Source organism: Mustela lutreola, chromosome 1 (assembly GCF_030435805.1).
Source record: "Mustela lutreola isolate mMusLut2 chromosome 1, mMusLut2.pri, whole genome shotgun sequence".
In the NCBI taxonomy this organism is placed as follows: Eukaryota; Metazoa; Chordata; class Mammalia; order Carnivora; family Mustelidae; genus Mustela; species Mustela lutreola.
The window spans coordinates 64,458,743-64,479,171 of record NC_081290.1 but is presented as its reverse complement, the minus strand read 5'-3'; the positions used below and the strand labels follow the sequence as shown (position 1 = coordinate 64,479,171).

Sequence of the window (20,429 nt, the reverse complement as noted above, 5' to 3'; positions counted from 1 at the left end):
CAGGATGGTAGTGAGGGAGGCTGGCCGGGGTGCCCTGGAGCCCTGTGCTGACCTTCAGATGGGACACAGGGCAAAGGCTAACCAGGGACTGGGATACACAAGGCAGTTCTGAAGTCTACCATGGCCTCTGGTGTGGCCTGGAGGGGCATGGCAGCCTCTCCTCCTGCCCTCCTCTTCCTCCTCTACTTCCTCCTCCTCCTCCCCTCATCTTCCTCCTCCCCATCCTCTCCCTCCTCCTCCTCTCAATCCTCTCCCCGGCGCGCCCCCTCCATCCTTTTCTCCTATCCCCTCCCCATCTCTCCCCCTCCTCCTCTCTTCCCCTCCTGCTGGTCCTTGTCTTCCCCCTTCCCTGTCCCTCATCCCTGAGGACCCAGGGAGGCAGCTCAGAGGCACTGCCTGGAGCAGGAACAAGGAGTGTGGGGCGCAGGACACAGGGTGCATATGCAGGGTCGGAAATAGGTGAGGCGGGTGGGGATGGCCAGCACAGGGCAGGGGTTGAGAGGCTGAGACTGGAGTGTCCAGGGCACACTGGTGCTCCACTCCCCCGTGGCTCCTCCTCCATGCCTCTGCTCCCCGTCCCCCCGCTGCCTCAGATGCCTAATTGCGATGCCCATTTCATGGAGAAGACACAGAGCTTGGGGTACAGTGAGGGACTCAGTAAGGAAAGCAGCCATGGTGGGACTCAAACTCTGACTGTTGGACTCTGGCCTGAGACCTGTTTGTGTTCCCACATTCCCAAGCCCACACCTACCCGGGGCAGGGGTCACTGCTCCCCTACCTGTCTGAGTCTGGTGGAACTGAAGTGTGGAACGGGGCCCAGAGAAGCCAGTTACAAGGAGGGAGGACAAGGGGGCTCCCAGCAGGCCATGACCTGTCTTCCACTCCAAGGGTGCCCTGAGGCAGCACATTTTCTGTTCTCTGGTCTCCAAGACTAGAGCCTGGCACAGAATCAAGGAAAGTGGGGGTTAAGGGATAACAATGGGAAAACAGGTCCATGGAGCAACAAGACTCAGCCTGGAAAGCGCGCACCTGCTGTTGGTAAGCTGATGCTCACATTGGGTCAGACACAGATGGTTACTTTACATTCCACGTGACTTAATACAAGACCCCTAAACATCCCCATTTTACGAGTCAGAAGGCTGAGGCTGCGTGCCAGCTGTCGGGAGTTGTGTGTCTGCCCTGCTCCAGGGTGGTGCTGCTGACATGAGGTGACACGGGCGGTCAGGAGGAGCAGCTGGGATGAACGTTATACATTACCATGGAGAGCAGCCGGGTCCTGCAGGGAAGGGGATGGGGGTCCATCCACACAACTAACGTCACATGCTCTTCAAGAAGAGAGAGCTCTTCCTTATTCCAGGTCTGGGTCCTGCAGGGGACCTACTGAGCCTCCTAGTGGGGCGAGCTGTGGGTGAGGACCATATTAACTGCACACACATGGACGTGGACTCATAAACAGACTGAATCTATGGAGGAGGCGTGGGAGGCCATGGAAGGTGTCTGTGAGACAATTTCCAGCCAGCTGGAAAGTGGAGGGAGCTGCTGCTTCACCAAGGGAATGGCACGCACAAAGGGCCTGAGGCAGGAAAGGGCTTGAAGTGCAGGGAGGATCTGGCCATAGAGCACCAGTGGAGGGAGGAAGCCAGCTCACTGCAGCTGGAGGAGCCATGGCAGCCAGGACAGCAGAGGACAAGTGTCGTGAGGATGGGGACAGTGGGGGATGGCAACAGCTAAGGGAAGGTTGTACTTGAAGAGACTGGGAAATGAGGTCAGAAAGGCAGGGGCCCACTTCTGAAAGGCTCTAGAACTTGGGCAGGGGATCAGGGTCTGTTGGGGAGACTTTGGGAGCTATGGAAGATTAGAGGCAGGAGAATTCCATGGTTGAGACTGACGGCCAGGGAGGTCATTGGCACTGGAGGCAGCTCCCAGGCCCATTGACCATGAAACAACCTAGGCCTCCAGGCCTGTCCCAGCTGCTCCAGAGGACGGATAACACTGAGCTCACAAGAATTCATTGGGCCATGGTGCGGGCTGCCCATCCGCAACCCCTACAGACCCACAAAGAACGTTCAGGATGTTCCTTTTTCTAATTGCCCAGAACAAGTCCTGGGCACCTTCATGTGCAGTGGTGGCCAAAGCAGGAGTCACAGGCCAGAGAACCCAGGTGTGACACTAAGGACATGTTCCCTTTGCCACCAGGGAGCTGCTGGCACCCTCTGTTCTTTTTCCAGAGCTTTGACTCAAATGTGCGGTGTCTGGGGGCATCTCACTGAAGCAGGGAAAACACGTGTCCCACTGGCTTGTTCCTAACAACAATGTGCTATTAGTGACTGAAGCCACAGAATCCAGAAACTGAAATAGCTTCCTACGGCTGGGCCCACCCAAGTCTGTTGCCAGAAAGTTCCATTCCTCCTTGGCAGCCTTTCTGGGCAGCCAATGCCAGCCGCCTAGTTGGGGAGAGCCAGGGCTCTGACAGGGTCACATGCCACCCCAACCCTGTCCCCAGCCCTGGGAGCTTCCAGCCTTTAGAACCTGATGAACACACGTCCAGAGTTGGAGCCCAGGCTGTGACATCTCATGCTGGCAGTTCCAGGAGACGATGCCGCCGCCATGAGGACCATCATGCAGGGGCTGCAGCTCACACAAGCAGCTCAGGAGGGTGGAGAGAGTGATGCCCACACGATGTGGAGAGGAGGTGCCCAGACAGAAGGAAGAAGAGGGTTCAGAGATTCAGACAGGTGGACATGGGTGTTCGGGATGATGGTTTATAAGGTGAGAACCCTCCGGGGGACAGTGCTCTCAGGAGGCCTAGAGGACACTCCCATTTCTCAAGCATCCCAAGTATCACCAAGCTCAGCATCACCGAGAGCTCAGAGATGGAAGGCTCCCTCCAGGAGTGGCTGATGATTGAGACCATGGCAGATCTGTGTGGGCTGCTGGCTCAGGGGGTCACAGGACACAGAATCAAGAGGCCAGGTGACTGCACGCAGCCATCAGAAGCAAGGTCAGGTGGATTCCTGGAAACATGTGGAGGTTAGAATGGCATGGGACCGTTGCGAGCCATGGAGGTGACAGTACATGGCACTCCTCGCAGGGAAACAGATGGACAGGTGAACCACACACCGTCTGCATGGCCTCTCCGGGGCTATTAGGATCGATGAGTCAGGATGCTAAGGGTAGCCACCCTAATGACAAATCTGGATCCCTTGCCCAGGTTCCAGACCTGACCCAGGTTCCAAACCCAAAACCCTCTGATGGAAGGAGAGCTTGTCCCGGGAGGAAGGAGGCTGAGAGGGTCCAGCAGGACCCTATGGAAAGGATTCCTCCATCCCTTCCCCCAGGTGGCTCCTGGTCACTGACTGGACACTGGGGAGAGAGAATTCGCATTGTTTTGAGGACTAGTGACTTCAAGCAGCCTTAAACACCCATTAGCACCTGAGTTTCTGGGGGCAAGGCATTCAGGAGTGATTAGCTGGGTGTTTCTGGCTCCCTGTCCTTCCTGAGGTTGCAGTGAGGGTTCAGCACGGACTCCTGAAGCTGAGGCTGGGCCAGAGGAGCGACTTGCTGGTGGTTAGCTCACAGGGCTGCTGAGCTGGTGCCGGTTGTGGGCAGGACAGAGCTCCTCCCTGCATGTCCCCTGCACAGATGGCTGGCTTGACCCGTGACGTCGCTGCTGGCTTCCTCCAGACGAAGCTCTAGGGGAGAGCACACCATGACCACCGCTCTGGGGCACATGATATTTGGGAATCTGCTGAGAAGTGGACAGCACTGGTTTATCCTGAGTGGAATAAGTCAATCAGAGAACGACAATTATCATGGGATTTCACTCATATGTGGAATTTAAGAAAAAAAAAAAACCAGGATCATAGCAGAAGGTATGGAAAAATAAAAAAAGATGAAATCTGAGAGGAAGACAAACCAAAAGACTCTAGGAAAAACTCTAGGAACAAACTGCGGGTTGCTGGAGGGGAGGTGAGTAGAGAGATGGGGTAACTGGGTGATGGGCATCAAGGTGGGCACATGATGTGATGATCACTGGGTGTGATATGCAACTGATGAGTCACTGAACTCCTCTTCTGAAACTGACAGCATGTTATAGGTTAAATAATTGTATTTAAATAAAATAAATTTTAAAAAGTTGACATCAATGCCCAGACACTACTGATGGGGGCGGAGCACAGAATGGTGATGTCCAGGGGCCACCCCCTCTTCTGGCTCAGGTGACAACACTGCTGTGAGTGCCACTCCTCCTGCTCCTGTCCTTGCCTCCTCATGGGTCAGGAGTGGTGTTCTCTGCTAGGGGACCAGTCGCCAGTGGACAACAAGTTACGGCCAGCAGCTGCCCCTGCCCACTTGCCACTGGGATGTGGCCGCCCCTCTGGCTTCCCGTGCTCACGCAGCTGGTGCTGCTGCGGTTCCTGGTGGCCCAGCCCATGAAGCCCATCAGGGTCTTTGTGGTTCCCCACAGTCACATGGATGTGGTCTGGATCCACACTGTGCAGGTAGGTGCCCATTCAGCATCCCCCAGAATCCCTGGAGCTCAGCTTCTTTTTCCCTGCCAGATACCAGGGTGGGTTTGAAGTCTGGTGTTGGCTGACATCCTCAAGGGAGTAGCCTGGGTTATGACCTAACTCTCTGGAGACCAGGGAGGCTCACTTGGGCTGCTTGGCTCCAGTCTCTGGCTTCAGTTTCCCCATCCATGCTAGGGATAGTCAGGTGAAAAGACATGGGCCTGACTCAGGCCATGGTCACAGTCCATGACTGGGACACCTTGGGTGGGCTCTGTTCCTGTTCTGAGCCCCATGTCCCCCTTCTGTTGGATGGTACAGGCCTCAGACCCTTTGCATGGGCTGCTTCCTCTGCCCAGAAGGACTTCCTCCAGTAAGCCTAGTCTCCCCCAACCCTGTGTGTGGCTCCACAAAAGACACTTTCTGGTGGGGCCTTCCTGGCATCCCTATGTGTACCCCTATTCCTTTCCCCTCCTCCTTTCCATGCACGTTTGGTAGGGGGCTTGGTGTCAGTCCCTTGTCCCCACCAGAAAGCTAGCTTCACAGGCCAAGGGCTTTATACATTATATTTCCTGGCATGGTTTCACCACCCTGATAGACAGAAGAGGTGCACCAGCTATTGCTGATTGAGTGAATGAATGCAGGGATGAATGAATTCAAATGAATATGCAGGAATGAATGATCAAATAAATGAATGAATGTTCAAATGAATGAATGAATGAACACAGGAATGAATGAATGCAGATATGAAGAAGTACAGGAATGAATGCATGCAAGAAGGAATGAATGCAGGAAAAGGAGCAGGAAGAGACCAAGATTTGCTCAAGATCCTGGGTCAGGTGACTGTATATTATCACCCAGGCCACCTCCAGCTCTTTTGTGGGAACAGGAAGGAAACCCAGAAGAGAACAAGCACTCTCTGGGATTAGGGATACAATAACTATTCTGCGGATATTACTGAGAGGCAGCTGGACTTCAATGGGAGAGGGAAGCAGCAAGAGATCTGACGCTGGAGGTGGGGGCAGAGGAGTCCAGTCCTGGGATGCACTGGGCAGCCTCTCCGGGGACACTGCTGCCTGCGGAGATGGCTTATGGTGGGGAAGCATGCTTGTCACCCTCAGTTGTAGAAGAGGAAACAGGCCCAGCAAGGGTTGGTGACTTGCCTAAGGGAACCCAGGAATGATCTCCATTTTTGAGGCCTCCCTGGTCAGGGATCTTTGCATTTCATTAAGCAGCCACTCTGGGCAACACCATGTATCAGCCTGGAAACACACATGGGAAACACCCATGTCTGGTCCTGTGGAGCCTCCAGCCTGGGAGAGGCAGGTCAGCTGATGCCCATGACTATCGAGGGGGCTGGGGGTAGCTCCTCTCAGCTTTAGATCTCATCATCACCTCCCTTCATTTCAGCCCAGACGGGCCCCGTGGGGTCCCTGGACCACCTCCCTGTCACCCTGTGGCTTCATTGGATGCCTCCCTACTATACCCTTGGGCCAGCTATCATGTCCCCTAGGCATGTCATATGTCATGGTCTGGAACACCAGGACCAGCTACCGTGCCCCCTCAGGGAAGGTGTCCCTAGCCCCTGGGCACATCCTGTGTCATGGTCTGGAACATCACCTCTCTCCCTAGAACAGCAGGATCTCATCAGAGGGGAGAGAGCCATGTCACTGTCTCAGGGCAGCCAGCACTGTATGTCCAGCACAGAGCAGTCCCTGTGTGTCTCTGTTGAAGTGGTATAGGAGGAAGAGAGGAAGATCCCAGGACAAAAACCCACAGGGAGTGATGGGGCCCAGGGACCCTGTGCCACTGGGATTTTAGTACTAGATCCTTGGGGTCAAGCCTCTGGGACCCTCCATGGGTGCTGGTGTGATGGGGTGCTCCCTCCACAGGAAAGTCCGTGGGCCTATGCTTCCAATGTCTACACCTCCGTGGTGCAGGAGCTCATGCTCCAGAAGCATCGCCGCTTCATTGCTGTGGAGCAGGAATACTTCCGACTGTGGTGGGATGGCATCGCTTCGGACAGGCAGAAACGCCAGGTACTGTGGTCTGCAAGGGCCTCTGGGAGGGATACCGAAGCAGGGAAGCTCCGTGTCCAAGGATGTGTGGCCTGAAACTCCCAGACCAGGTGCACTGGGCACTTCACATGACTTGTTTAGCTCAGGTTTGTGCTCAGCCCAGCCCAAAAGACAGGTTTGGTTTTATCTGCCTTTGTAGCTCTTGGTGTGAAATGGCGCCCTAACAAGTCAGCCCTGCACTCGTCAGGTGTGGAATGGAGTCTCTTCAGACCCCCACCTCCCACTTCACCTACCATCTGCATGGCCCGTGGCTCGTAGCTGACCACCCTGCCTAGGGTGCTCCATTGTCTGCATTTAAAGTGGGCCGCAGAAGACATCATGGGGCACAGGTTCAGAGAGGCCCTGGGAAGCAGGTCTTCATGGGGGATAGCCTGAAACTTCAACCTCAGGCATGGGTGCATTCTGTGAGCTGCAGGTCCTGCCTGTGCAAATGGGAGTGACCTCCCCTTCCTCAGATCTCCTGGGTTCTGATGAATGCGGGACATGGGCACCTTGGAGGACACTGTAGACCTGGTCCTCTCCCTGGCATTCTCCTTCCTTCATAACAGTCACTGAACATGAGGGACAGGGAGGTGAGAGACTGCCCAAGTGGCAAAGTGAGAAGGTAAAGAGAAGAGGTCACCATATCTCACCTGAGGGGTGTCTTGAACCTGTACCTTGTGGAGTCATAAGGAGGAGCCTTGCATGCTCTGGGCACTGGGCATCTGCCAGGCACTGGTCTCTACTTCTTACGGTCCACATCACCACATCCTCCCAATAGGGTATATAGTGGGGAAAGTTACTCCATGCTGCATAGATGGTCCTGGTTCAGAGAGAGCAGGTGAATGGCCTGTGGTTGCACAGCTGATAGAGGATAGGTGGGACACTGAGCCAGGCAGGTCTGAGTGAAGCGGGTATCTCAGGGTGTCCTGGGGGTGGGCTGCTTTCTACATTGACACCCCCAAACCCAACTGTCTCTCCTCATCCTTGAGGGGCAATGTGACCCACCAGAGTCCTGGGGAGACCACTTTTGATATGGCTCCCTGGAAGCAGGGACATTTCTCTACTTGTTCCTATGACCCCCCAGTGCCTGGAAAGTGCCTGGGATGTGGTAGGTGCCCCTGTAAAACAGTATGCAACAGGAGCCCATTCAATCCTCCTGGAGTAAATAATCATGACCCTGACAGTACTGAAAACAAATGGAAACTACAGTCCCCAAAGACTGCACAGGACTCACTACCACTGTCTCTCCCTACTGCCCCGTCTCCATCCCTCCATTCCTTCATTTAGTGTAAAAATACTTATTAGCCAAAAAAGCAAGACCTATTGATATGCTGTGTGTGCAAGAGACTCATTTTACACTGTGACTCATCTCCAGATTGAAAGTGAGAGGGAGGGGCTGCCTGGGTGGCTCAGTGGGTTAAAGCCTCTGCCTTTGGCTCAGGTCATGATCCCAGAATCCTGGGATCGAGCCCCACATCGGGCTCTCTGCTCAGCAGGAGCCTGCCTCTCCCTCACTCTCTGCCTGCCTCTCTGCCTACTTGTGATCTCTGTCTGTCAAATAAATAAATAAAATCTTAAAAAAAAAAGTGAGAGGGAAACCATCTATCATGGAAATCTATCTATCATGGAAATCATGGAAAACCATCTATCATGCTAATGGACATCAAAAGAAAGCTGGGGTGGCAACCCTTATATCCGATAAATTAGATTTTAAACCAAAGACTGTAATGAGAGTTGAGGAAAGACACACTATATTATAATTAAAGTGTCTATCCAACAAGAAGATCTAACCATTGTAAATATTTATGCCCTAACATAGGAGCCTCCAATTATAGAAACCAATTAAAATAAAATTAAAGAAACACATAGATAATACTGTAATCGTAGGCAACTTGAACACTCCCTCACTGCAATGGACAGGTCATCTAAGATTAGCAAGGAAACAAGGTCCTTGAATGACTCACTAGATCCGATGAACTTCACGGATACATTCAGAGACTTCCATCCTAAAGCAAGAGAATACACATTCTTCTGAACACACCTGGAACAATCTCTAGAATAGATCACATACCAGGTCACAAATGAGGTCTCAACTGGTACCAAAAAAATGAAATCATTCCCTGTGAATGTTCAGACCACAATGCTTTGAAATGGGAAATTACTCACAGGAGGAAATTTAGAAAGAATACCCAACTTTTGTATCAACATGGACGGGACTGGAAGAGATTATGCTGAGTGAAGTAAGTTAAGGAGAGAGAATCAATTATCATAAGGATTCGCTTATTTGTGGAGCATAAGGAATAACACGGAGGACATGGGGAGATGGAGAGGAGAAGGAAAGAATTCAAAAACATGGAAGGTAAAGAGCATCCTAGCAAAGAACGAATGGGTCAACCAAGAAATTAAAGAAGGGTTTTAAAAAATTTATGGAAACAAATAAAAATGAAAACACAACTGTTCAAAACCTTTGAGATGCAGAGCACCTGGGAGGCTCAGACATTAAGCATCTGCCTTTGACTCAGGTCATGATCCCAGGGTCCTGGGACAGAGCCCCACATCAGACTCCCTCCTCTGTGGGAAGCCTGCTTCTCCCTCTCCCAGTACCTCCATTTGTATATCCTCTCTCTTGCTCTGCTCTCTCTCTTCCTCTCTCTCTGTCAAATAAATAAATAAATAAAATATTTAGAAACAAAAACTTTGAGATGCAACAAAGGCAGTCCTAAGAGGGGAGTATATAACACTACAGGCCTTTCTCAAGAAATAAGAAAGTTCTCAAATACAGAAGCTAACCTTACACCTAAAGAGGCTGGAGAAAGAAAACCAAATAGAGCCTAAACCCAGCATAAGAGAATTTATAAAGATTAGAGCAGAAATCAATGAACTAGAAGCCAAAAGAACAGTAGAACAAATCAACAAAACTAGGAGCTGATTCTCCGAAAGAATTAAGATTGATAAATCCCTGGCCAGACACACCAAAAAGAAAAGAGAAAGGACCCAAATAAATAAAATCATTAACAAAAGAGGAGAGATTACAACCAACATCAAAGAAATACAATTCTAAGAACATATTATGAACAACTATATACCAACAAATTGGGCAATCAGGAAGAAATGTATGCATTTCTAGAAACATATGAACTACCAGACTGAAACAGGAAGAAATAGAAAACCTGAACAGACCCATAACAGGGAAGGAAATTGAATAAAAAAATCTCCCAATAAACAAGAGTCCAGGGCTGAATGGCTTTCCAGGGGATTTCTACCAATATTTAAAGAACAACTAATACCTGTTCTTCTAAAGGAGTTTCAAAAAATAGAAACGGAAGGAAAACTTTTGGACTCGTTCTGTGAGCCTAGTGGCATCACAATTCCAGACTTTAAGCTCTATTACAGAGGTGTAATCAAGACAGTATGGTACTGGCATAAAAACAGACACATAGATCAATGAAACAGAATAGAGATCCCAGGGTGCCTGGGTGGCTCAGTGGGTTAAGATCCTGCCTTCAGCTCAGGTCATGATCTCAGGGTCCTGGAATCGAGTCCCACATCAGGCTCTCTGCTTGAAAGGGAGCCTGCTTCCACCTCTCTCTCTCCGCCTACTTGTGATATCTCTCTCTGTCAAATAAATAAGCAAAAATCTTAAAAAAAAAAAAGAGAGAAAAGACAGGCTATTCAGTTAATGGTGTTAGGAAAATTGGACAGCCAGATGCAGAAGAATGAAACTGGACCATTCCCATACACCATACACAAAAATAGACCCAAAATAGATGAAAGCCTTAAATGCGAGACAGAAATCCATCAAAAGTGGAGAACACAGGAACCAACTTCTGTAACCTCCGCTGCAGCAACTTCTCGTTAGACACGTCTCCAAAGGCAAGGAAAGCAAAAATGCACAAAGGCAAAAATGAACTACTGGGACTCCATCAAACTGAGGGTTTTAGAGGGGAGTGGTTGGGGGGATGCATGAGTTTGGTGGTGGGTATTAAGAAGGGCATTTATTGCACGGAGCAGTGGGTGTTTTACATAAACAATGTATTTTGGAACAATGCTTCAAAAACGAATGATGTATTTTATGGTGACTAATGTAACACAATAAAAAAACAGACAAAAAATTTTTTTTTGAGACAAAAAGCTTTTGCACAGCAAGGGAAACAGTCAACAAAACCAAAAGGCAACTGACAGAATGGGAGAAGATACCTGCAAATGACATATCACATAAAGGCTAGTATCCAAAATCTATAGAGAACTTATCATACTCAACACCCAAAGAACAAATAATCCATTCAAGAAATAGGCAGAAGACATGAACAGACATTTCTCCAAAAAGACATACAAATGGCCAACAGACACATGAAAACATGTGCATCACTCAGCATTAGGAAAATACAAATCAAAGCTACAATGAGATAACACCTCACACCAGACAGAATGGCTAAGCTTAACAAGATAGGAAACAACAGATGTTCATGAGGATGCAGACAATGGGGAGCCCTCCTACACTGTTGGTGGTAATGCAAGCTGGTGCAGTCACTCTGGGAAACAGCATGGAGGTTCCTCAAAAATTTGAAAATAGAACTACCCTATGACCCAGCAATTGCACTGCTGGGTATTTACCCTAAAGATTACAAATGTAGTGATCCAAAGGGTCACATGCAACCACTGTTTATAGCAGCAATGTCCACAATAGCCAAACTAGGGAAAGAGCCCAGATATCCAGCAACAGGTGAATGGATAAGTAAGTGTGGTATATATGCACAATGGAATACTACTCAGCCATCAAAAAAAGAAATCTTGCCATTTGAAATGATGTGGGTGGAACTAGAGGGTATTATGCTATATGAAATCAATCAGTCAGATAAAGGCAATTATCATATGAATCACTCATATGTGGAATTTAAGACAAAACAGAGGAGCATGGGTAAGAGAGGAAAATATAGAGCAAGAAAGAAGCAGAGAGGGAGACAAACCATAAGAGACTCTTAGTCAAAGGAAACAAACTGAAGGTTGTTAGAGGGGAGGGGGTGGGGGATGAGGTAGCAGGATAATGGGCATTAAGGAGGGCATGTGATATAATGAGCACTAGATCTTATTTAATATTAATGACATTTAAAAAAACCCAGCTTCTATTTTCATTGATGGTTCTACTGTATCTCTGGTTTCTATCTCATTGATCTCAGCTCTAATCTCAATTATTTCCCCTCTTGTGCATAGGGTTGGCTTAATTTGTTGTTGATTCTCTAGTTCTTTAAGGTGTAAAGAGAGCTGGTGTATTTTGGATTTTTCAATTTTTTGAGGGAGGCTTGGATGGCTATGTATTTCCCCCTTAGGACCGCCTTTGCTATATCCCATAGTTTTGGACAGAAGTGTCATCATTCTCATTGGTTTCCATGAATTGTTTAAGTTTTTCTTTGATTTCCTGGTTGATCCAAACATTCTTAAGAAAGGTGGTATTTAGCTTCCAGGTGTTTGAATTCCTTCAAAATTTTTCTTGTGGTTGAGTTCCAGTTTCAAAGTACTGTGGTCTGAGAATATGCGGGGAATAATGTGAATCTTTTGGTATTGGTTGAGTCCTGATTTGGGACCCAGTATGTGATTGATACACCATTGGCCAAACTAATCAAAAAGAAAAGAGGACCCAAATTAATAAAATTATGAATGAGAGATCACGACTAACACTAAGGAAATGGAAACAATCATCAGAATTTATTATCAACAGTTACATGCCAATAAATTATGCAACCTAGACGAAATGGATGCATTCCTGGAAACCTATAAACTTCCAAAACTGAATAAGGAAGAAATTGACAACCTGAATAGACCAATATCAAGTAATGAGATTGAAGCAGTGGTCAAAAACCTCCCAAAAAACAAGAGCCCAGGACCTGATGGATTCCCTGGGGGAATACTACCAAACTTTCAAAGAGAAATAATACCTATTCTCCTGAAGTTGTTTCAAAAAAACTGAAGCAGAAGGAAAACTTCCAGACTCTTTTTATGAAGCCAGCATTATTACCCTGATTCCCAAGCCAGGCAAAGACCCCACCAAAAAGGAGAATTTCAGACCAATATCCCTGATGAATATGGATGCTTAGATTCTCAACAAGATCCTAGCTATATGATTCAACAGTACATTGAGATTATGCTGAGTGAAACAAGTCAAGCAGAGAGAGTCAATTATCATATGGTTTCACTTATTTGTGGAGCATAACAAATAGCATGGAGGACAAGGGGAGATGGAGAGGAGAAGGGAGTTGAGAGAAATTGGAAGGGCAGGTGAACCATGAGAGACTATGGACTCTGAAATACAATATGAGGGTTTCGAAGGGGCAGGGGGTGGGAGGTTGGGGGAACCAGGTTGTGGGTATTACAGAGGGCACGGAAAGCATGGAGCACTGGGTGCGGTGCAAAAACAATGAATACTGTTACGCTGAAAAGAAATAAAAAATTAAAAAAAAAAAACCCAGTACATTGAAAAGATTATCCACCATGACCAGATGGGATTTATCCCTGCGATGCAAGCATGGTTCAACATTTGCAAATCAATCAATGTGAGAGAACAAATCAATAAGAGAAGAGAGAAGAACAACTTGGTCCTCTCAATTGATGCAGAAAAAGCATTTGACAAGATACAGCATCTGTTCCTGACTAAAACGCTTCAGAGTTAGGGATAGAGAGAACATTCCTCAACTTCATGAAAGCTATCTATGAAAATCCCACAGCAAATATCATCTTCAATGGGGAAACGCTGACAGCCTTCCCGTTGAGCTCAGGAACATGACAAGGATGTCCATTCTCGCCACTGTTGTTCAACATAGTATTAGAAGTCCTACCAACAACAATCAGACAACAAAGAGAAATAAAAGGTATTCACATTGGCAATGAAGAAGTCAAACTCTCTCTTCACAGATGACATGATACTTTATATGGAAAACCCAAAAGACTCCACCCCTAAACCACTAGAACTCATACAGCAATTCAGTAATGGGGCAGGATACAAAATCAATGCACAGAAATCAGTTGCTTTCTTATACACTAACAATGAAAATATAGAAAGGGAAATTAGAGAATCGATTCCATTTACTGTAGCACCAAGATCCATAAGATACCTGGGAATAAACCTAACCAAAGAGGTAGAGGGGAACTACAGAACACTCATGAAAGAAATTGAAGAAGACAGAAAGATGGAAGACCATTCCATGCTCATGGATCAGAAGAACAAACATTGTTAAAATGTCTATACTGCCTAGAACAATCTATACTTTCCATGCTGTTCCAATCAAAATTCCACCAGTATTTTTCAAAGTGCTGGAACAAACAATCCTGAAATTTGTATGGAACCAGAAGAGACCCCGAATTGCTAAGGAAATGTTGAAAAAGAAAAACAAAAGTGGGGGCATCACATTGCCTGATTTCAAGCTTTACTACAAAGCTGTGATCACCAAGTCAGCATGGTACTGGCACAAAAACAGACACATAGACCAGTGGAACAGAGTAGAGAGCCCAGATATGGACCCGCAACTCTAACATCAAATAATCTTCAATAAATCAGAGGGGAAAAGCCAGTGGAAAAAAGAGAGTCTCTTTAATGAAAAGTGTTGGGAAAATTGGACAGCTCTGTGTAGAAGATTGAAACTCAACCATTCTCTTACACCATACACAAAGATAAACTTGTAATGGATAAAAGACCTCAATGTGAGGCAGGAATCTATCAAAATCCTAGAGGAGAAGATAGGCAATAACCTCTTTGTACTGGCCACAGCAACATCTTTCAAGACATGTCTCCAAAGGCAGAGGAAACAAAAGCGAAAATGAAAAGCTTCTGCACAGCAGAGGAAACAGTCAAAAAACAAAGAGGCAACCCCCAGAATGGGAGAAGATATTTGCAAATGACAGTACAGACAATGGGTGATATCCAAGATCTATAAGGAGCTAGTCAAATTTAACACACACAAAACAGATAATCATGTCAAAAAATGGGCAGAAGACATGAGCAGACACTTCTCCAAAGAAGACATACAAATGGCTAAGAGACATATGAAAAAATGTTCATCATCACTAGCCATCAGGGAGATTCAAATTAAAACCACATTCAGATACCACCTTACACCAGTTAGAATGGCCAAAATTAACAAGACAGGAAACAACATGTGTTGGAGAGGATGTGGAGAAAGGGAAACCCTCTTACACTGTTGGTGGGAATGCAAGTTGGTGCAGCCACTTTGGAGAACAGTGTGGAGATTCCTTAAGAAATGAAAAATAGAGCTTCCCTATGACCCTGCAATTGCACTACTGGGTACTTACCCCAAAGATACAGATGTAGTGAAAAGAAGGGCCATCTGTACCAATGTTCATAGCAGCAATGGCCACGGTCGCCAAACTGTGGAAAGAGCCAAGATGCCCTTCAACAGACAAATGGATAAAGAAGACATGGTCTATATATACAGTGATTATTATGCCTCCATCAGAAAGGATGAATACCAACTTTTTTTTATCAACATGGATGGGACTGGAAGAGATTACACTGAGTGGAATAAGTCAAGGAAAGAGACTCAATTTTCATATGGTTTCCTTTATTTGTGGTGCACAAGGAAGAACACGGAGGACAAGGGGGAGATGGAGAGGAGAAGTGAGCTGGGGGAAATTGGAGGGGGAGATGAAGCACGAGAGACTGTGGACTCTGAGAAACAAATTGAGAGTTTTGGAGGGAAGCAGGGTGGTAGGTTGGGTGAGCCTTGTTGTGGGTATTATGGAGGGCAAGTATTGCATGGAGCACTGGGTGTGGTGCATAAGCACTGAATTCTGGAACACTGAAAAGAAATAAAAAATAAATATAAAAAATATTGATGACTCACTGACCTCTTCCTCTCAAACTAATAATACATAATAGTATGATTAATTGAATTTAAATTTTTAAGACCTTTGAAAAAATACTTACCAGTCAATCATGAGACAGCATAAGCAGGAGGCCACTCCTTAAAATCCCTGGCCTGTAATTCCTGACATGATCAAGTCAATTGAGAAGTCATAGCAGCTGAAGAAGTGTTGAGAATACAGGACAATGATGAGACATGACAGGGGAGTCAAGACCCCAACCTGCACTAAACCCACACCTGTAACGGGGCATTCATTGAACAACTGGGAACATTTGGATGAAGTCTGGATTAGCTACAGTATTGCATTAATGATAAATGTCCTAATTTTTAGAATTATACTATGGCTCTAATTACCCTGTCCTGACAAAACACACAGTGAAGGAATAGGGAGCAGGTATGTTATGTCCAACTGTTACTTTCGAATGGCTTAGAGAAAATCATACCAAGCTATAAAAAGATGGGGGGGGTGCTATGGCAAAAAGGTAAAGAAGGTTCGCAATGAATAAAACTGGGGAAGGGACCCATGGGAGCTGATTGCACAGTTCTTGCAAGTTTTTGATACTTCGGAAGTATTTCATCAGTGTAATTTAACAGATATAGATACAGACATGGAGACAGAAGAAAAGGTAAACAAGGTGGTAGAGACAGAAGTAGAGACAGAGCTACAGGTAGTTTCAGGTGGAGGTAACACAGATCAAGTAGCAGCCATGGGCCAGGTGCTGGCGTGGATGTTGGGAGGCAGGTCTGACCTGATTCTCTTGCAGAATGAAAGCACATGTGAGTGTGGAGGAAGGCACCATGAGACACTGGAGGCATGTCCCCACAGACCTAGCCCAACTCTGGGGTTCTAACCTGGCTTTGTTCTCTCTGCTTGTCACCAAGGTCCGCCATCTCCTGGCCACAAGACGCCTGGAGTTTGTCATCGGGGGCCAGGTCATGCATGACGAGGCCGTGACCCACTTTGATGACCAGATTCTGCAGCTCACAGGTTAGGTCCCCCTTTCCCACCTCAGGTTATCCTGGGGCCTCCAAACACACTGGGACTGGTTCTTGAGCCCCAGCTCTGGACCAGTCTTTCCCTCTGAGCAGGACACTGCGGCCACGTGAGTGCAGGGGTGTGGAGCGTGGTCTTGAGACCAGATGGCCTGGGTCTATCCTGCGTCTGCGAATTCCCAGCCCCAGGACCCTGGGCAAGGGATGTCCCCTTCCTGAACCTCCCTTTCCTCATGGCCCAAAGGAGTTTGATGGCACAGCCTCCCTCACAGGGTACTTGTGAGGATCAAATTGGGACAATTCCTTGGGGCACATGAAGTGGAGCCATGGCTCCCAGGAGATAAACAGTGAGGGTTAGACATCATCTCTGCCATCCCCACCAGTACACACAGCACCACCTGCACCAGTGAGGCCCCCCTCTCTGCCTCCATTACTCAGGCCACCACCTGTATCAACAACTCCCCCCTCCGTCCACACTGACAGCCATAGCACTGTGTACACCACCTGTGTCACCATCACGATGACCACCATCATCACTTCCAACGTCATTACCACCAGCGTCCTGACTGCACTGCCCCCATCTGCACCCCACCCAACCATCGCCACCACCCCTGTCATCATCACCCATCTTCCAGCATGTCGGTGGGCAGAGGCACGGGCCCTCCTCCTCGCTCTGACATGTCTCTTTGCCATGACAGAACCCCACAGGCTGTCCGCCGGGGAAGGAGGGAATGGAGGGGGCCCTGTAATCCTGCCCTTGAGGGCCACCCACCCCCACCTTAGTCTGAGACTTGACACTTCTCTGGGGGGAGAGACACCTGCCCACAGCACTCCGTGACCAGGGAAAGCTGAGTGTGGCTGCGCCCCCTCCTCCCGCTCACTGAGGGGCCAGGCCCCCAGCTGGGACCCCCCACAGAGGTGGGACTACAGCAGGTGCGCTAGCGAGAGCTGCACCCCCTGCCCCCCTGCATCCCGAGGGGGAGAGCCCAGCTTGGGTCAGGGGTGGGGGTGCCACTGCCGCAGTGCAGAGAAAGGAAAGGTCTGGCCAGGAGGGAGAGATTCATCTGTGACGGTCCGGACAGCTGTGGTCCAGGGGTTGTCTATTGGTAGGTACAGGCCAGGCCCCCAAGCCCTTACCCCAAGGTGTCTCTCATCTGCAGGAATGCTATGGGGTGTAGGCCAAACTTCCTTCTCCTGTCCCATTGGCCAGGATTCTGTCATGTGACCAGAAGGGTCCTCAAGGGATGCTGGGGAATGGCCTCTGACACTGAGCTCACAGCCTATTGGCCAGGGCAAGGCACATGCCTTGGAAGGCATGGTCTCGCTGAAGGACTCTGCACCTGCTGAAGCTGAGGGGGAGGGTGGGTTTCTGTATCCCCGGTCCATGGGATAATTAGCAGTTTCCTTCAATAATCACCTCTTCATCTGGGGCTCGGGATGCTTTGTGGTAGAGAGCCAGGAACCTGAGGAGCAGCGACTTGAGTCTTAAGGGCATGTCCCCTACTGCACTGGTGGGTTGGTTTGGGGTCCCCTTGGGCAGCTCATTGATGTTTCCCTGTGTCTTATGTACCTGCCCTGCTGGTCCCCAACAGCTTCCCCAGCTCCAGGCATCATACTGGCATATATTCCCACTCAAGTCAGAAAAGGGACAAAGGGACATTTGTCCTGACTTGCTGTTTTTCTTTTAAATTAAATTTATTTTTTTCCGTGTTACAAGATTCATTGTTTATGCACCACATCCAGTCCTCCATGCAATACGTGCCCTCCTTAAAACCACTACAAGGCTCACCCAACCCCCCACCTCCACCCCTCCAAAACCCTCGGTTTGTTTCTGAGTCTATAGTCTCTTATGGTTCATCTCCCTCTCCGATTTCTCCCAGCTCACTTCTCTCCTTCAGCCAATCTGACTTTCTGTTTTTAATGAAGGTGGGAAATCTTTCCCCAAAGCAAACCAAGCTTAAGGCACACATCTTTTTGGCTCCAACTGGGGTCCATGACCACCTCTACCTCTGGCTTCCATCTAGGCTGAGAAAGCAAGTATCTGCCAGAGGAGAATGAACTCGCCACGAGCAGCTGAGACCAATGGCAATCCATCCTTTGGGGTTGGGATGGCACCCCCTGAACAAAGTGAGGATTCTCTGAGTGCAGGAGAAGGGGATACTGAACAGGCAGCAATCAGGTCTGCCTGGCTCTGGCTCCCTGTCTATAGAGAGGGCTCTTCTTTGTACTACCTGCCCTCTCTCCTGAGATGCTATTGTCCACTCCCTCATAATCCCTGACTCACAATCCCCAGATCTTTCCTCACCTCTGCTGCTCCCTCCTGGTCTCCTCTCCTTCTTGCGCACTCTCTGCATCTTCCCCCTGCTATCCCTGAGGGCCAGGAGTCCTGTGTTAGGTCCGTGCACCCTGGTTTGTCCTCATCAACTCCTGGGTGCATCACACCTCGAACTTCTCAGCCACTGACGCCTGCCAGCACTCATCCCTCTTGACTTGGCCTGGCCTCTGCTCTGTTCATGGCTCTGTCCAACAGGCCTGGGGTCCTCTGGAATGGCTCAGGCCCATGTGGTGACTCTAACATCATGAACAAGTAAAGGAAACATCGGGGAATCCTGGTATGGCCCCCTCAGTGTTAGGATCTCCTGCAGCCCAGCCCCAGATGACACTCTAGCCCCATGGAAGGGCAGGGACCTTGAGCGAGCAGGTGGCAAGGGGCCCCCCTTCCTGTCACCAGCAAGGCGGTGCTCTCTTTGCAGAAGGACACGGGTTCTTATATGAAACCTTTGGGATCCGGCCACGGTTCTCCTGGCAAGTCGACCCCTTTGGCGCCTCTGCCACGACCCCCACCCTATTTGCCCTGGCGGGTTTCTACGCCCACGTCATCTCCCGGATCGACTATGACCTGAAGGGTGCCATGCAGAAAAACCAAGTGAGTCATGAGCCACATGCGCTGCTGTCTCTGGCCACTCCCTTTATCCCTCTTTGTGCAGGGCCTGCTCCCATGCTCCTGGAGGAACGAGTATTCTCTCCAGCATGACTCAGGCAAGAGTGGTCTGAGACAAATGCAGGCTGCCGTGGGCAGCAGCAGACAAAGGTGGACTTGGGCTCTAGTGGGCGAGAGAAGCAACGTCGTCCTGAGCCCCACGACAGTCCACGCTGCACACTGAGCTCCCTTTCCACATCTGCACACGTCTCCTGCAGCTGACTGTGTGCTGCATTGGGCTGGGTGGGGCCTCCACTTTTCTCCCACGCAGAAACTGAGGCACAGAAGAATCAGGGAACATGCCTGTGGTCCCAACGTCTCACTGGCTAGTTCTTAATAGAAGCAGGAATTCTCCCTCCTTTGTGACCCAGACCAGGTTCTAACCATGAGGGCAATGAAGCAACAGACTGCAGGCTTTGTAAGAGGCAGGCAGCTCCCTGTGCCAGGAGGTATTCAAGCAGAGCCAGAATGAGCTTCTCTAGCGGGCCTTGGCAGAGACAGTGGTGCTGGAGGTGGAAGGGTGCAGGTGAAGGCTGGCTCCTTCTGGAGGGCAGTTTCCACCACCATATGTGACTGTGGGGAGTCTGAGGGTGTCAAGAGGAGCCCGCAGAGGGGATGGAGTCCTGAAACCTGGAGGGAGGCCCAGGTGGGGTTGGGGGAGGCGGAACCATGGCAGCTGTGTTGCCCCTGGGCCTTTACTCTGTTCCCTTGGAATTTGCAGGGCCTACAGTTTGTGTGGCGAGGGTCCCCATCCCTGGCGGCTAAGCAGGAGATCTTCACGCACGTCTTGGACCAGTACAGCTACTGCTCGTGAGCACCTCCCGGGGTGGCCTGTGTTCTAGGCACTCTCCCTCTATTACCAGAGACACAGCCCACCCTCCCATCCACCCCTTTGGCAGATGCTCTGAGTGCTCCAGCTAACAGAAGGAGAAACCGGGGCAGGGCCACTTAGCCCTGGCCCCATGGTCAGCTGTGTCGGGGTCTGGGTGGTTCGGGTGGCCAGCTCCAAGGTCTCCAC

General features: G+C 49.1%; 1 protein-coding gene across 1 annotated transcript in view; it reads left to right on the top strand.

Moving 5' to 3' along the window:
• Window positions 1–4,361: 4,361 nt before the first annotated feature.
• Window positions 4,362–20,429, top strand: part of LOC131815240 (epididymis-specific alpha-mannosidase-like) — a 47,972-nt gene continuing 31,904 nt past the window's right edge. Inside the window, exons 1-5 of the mRNA XM_059147233.1 lie at window positions 4,362–4,499; window positions 6,398–6,544; window positions 16,321–16,426; window positions 19,185–19,357; window positions 20,133–20,221. Coding sequence (XP_059003216.1) covers window positions 4,362–4,499; window positions 6,398–6,544; window positions 16,321–16,426; window positions 19,185–19,357; window positions 20,133–20,221 — 653 coding nt within the window. The remainder of the gene's footprint in view (window positions 4,500–6,397; window positions 6,545–16,320; window positions 16,427–19,184; window positions 19,358–20,132; window positions 20,222–20,429) is intronic.